Source organism: Opisthorchis viverrini (genome assembly GCF_000715545.1).
Source record: "Opisthorchis viverrini unplaced genomic scaffold scaffold10194, whole genome shotgun sequence".
In the NCBI taxonomy this organism is placed as follows: domain Eukaryota; kingdom Metazoa; phylum Platyhelminthes; class Trematoda; order Opisthorchiida; family Opisthorchiidae; genus Opisthorchis; species Opisthorchis viverrini.
The window spans coordinates 1-1,132 of NW_008755836.1; the positions used below are offsets into that span (position 1 = coordinate 1).

At 43.8% G+C, this 1,132-nt stretch overlaps 1 protein-coding gene across 1 annotated transcript; it reads left to right on the plus strand.

Annotated features, from left to right (window-relative positions):
- Window positions 1-627: 627 nt before the first annotated feature.
- T265_16028 (hypothetical protein) lies at window positions 628-999 on the plus strand (the record flags this gene model as incomplete). Its single annotated transcript, XM_009179509.1, has 1 exon — window positions 628-999. A coding segment is annotated over one exon (297 nt), but the record flags the coding sequence as incomplete, so codon positions are not given.
- Window positions 1,000-1,132: the final 133 nt, after the last annotated feature.

Sequence of the window (1,132 nt, forward strand, 5' to 3'; positions counted from 1 at the left end):
ACACAATTTGGCTCAGAAGACATTTAGTGAGTTCTATTGAGAATGACCCCTTGGGGACAGCCTTTAGTTGACAAAAACAATGCACACAAATCCAACACTTTTTGCAAAATTGTGATCCTCAATGCTGGGTGTCTCCAAAGACATATCGAGCACGTTAAATGCGGTCACCCACAGTTAGCCTCGTCAGTTCCCTCGTTAAGCTGAACTTGGGAGACACAGTCTAATAGTCCTGGAAGATGAGAAGCTACCCCTTGGTTCTGTGTTCCCCGCTTAGAAAACATCCGCGGTTTTTCCATTGGGTTTCCAAACCCGCTATCTTTGAGCCGGGCGGCTGAGCACACCATAGGCAATGTTGTTCATCGCCGTTCTAAAGTACAACACATTGTTCACACCCCGTGATTTTTTCTGATTAGCTTTTCCAATGACGATATGATATGATGAGATGATAACACAGCTTTCACGAGATGGTTTCCTTCGAACCAAATTAATATTAAAATCAACTGAAACTATATTGCTGTTATTTACTAATTGTTTTCTTTCCATTCTCATTTAGTTTAGAGAGATCATTTCTTGGATTGGACTGCCGTTTTAATACTTATTTTCCAACTTTATCTCCGCTTTGTTCAGCATGACATCTATGAGCGTATCGAGGATGGAATTCGTAAATTATCTTCAATCGCCTGTCTAGTCAACAACGTCGGTATGATCAATCAACATTGGGAAGAATTCGGTTTGGAGCCGACCCTCACCACCGCAAAGATCCAAAGAATGATCACATGTAATTCGATTTCCACAGCGTGTATGACGCGCGTCTTGCTGCCCCGTATGCTGTCCCAAACTACCGGTTCAGCCATTATCAATATTTCTTCAGCCTCCTCACAGCTGCCACTACCATACCATGTTCTCTATGCCTCAACCAAAGCGTTTGTTACCCAATTCAGTGATTGTCTGGAGGCAGAATTGGAAAGGAGCTCCGTTATTGTGCAGTGCTACTGTCCGATGTATGTCAAGTCTAACATGTTCGATGTCAAGCATTGCTTCACAATCCCCGATACTCGGACGTTTGCACGCAGTGCCTTGGATATGTTTGGAGTCGAACGCCATACTACGGGCTATTTCGCCCACAGTCTGC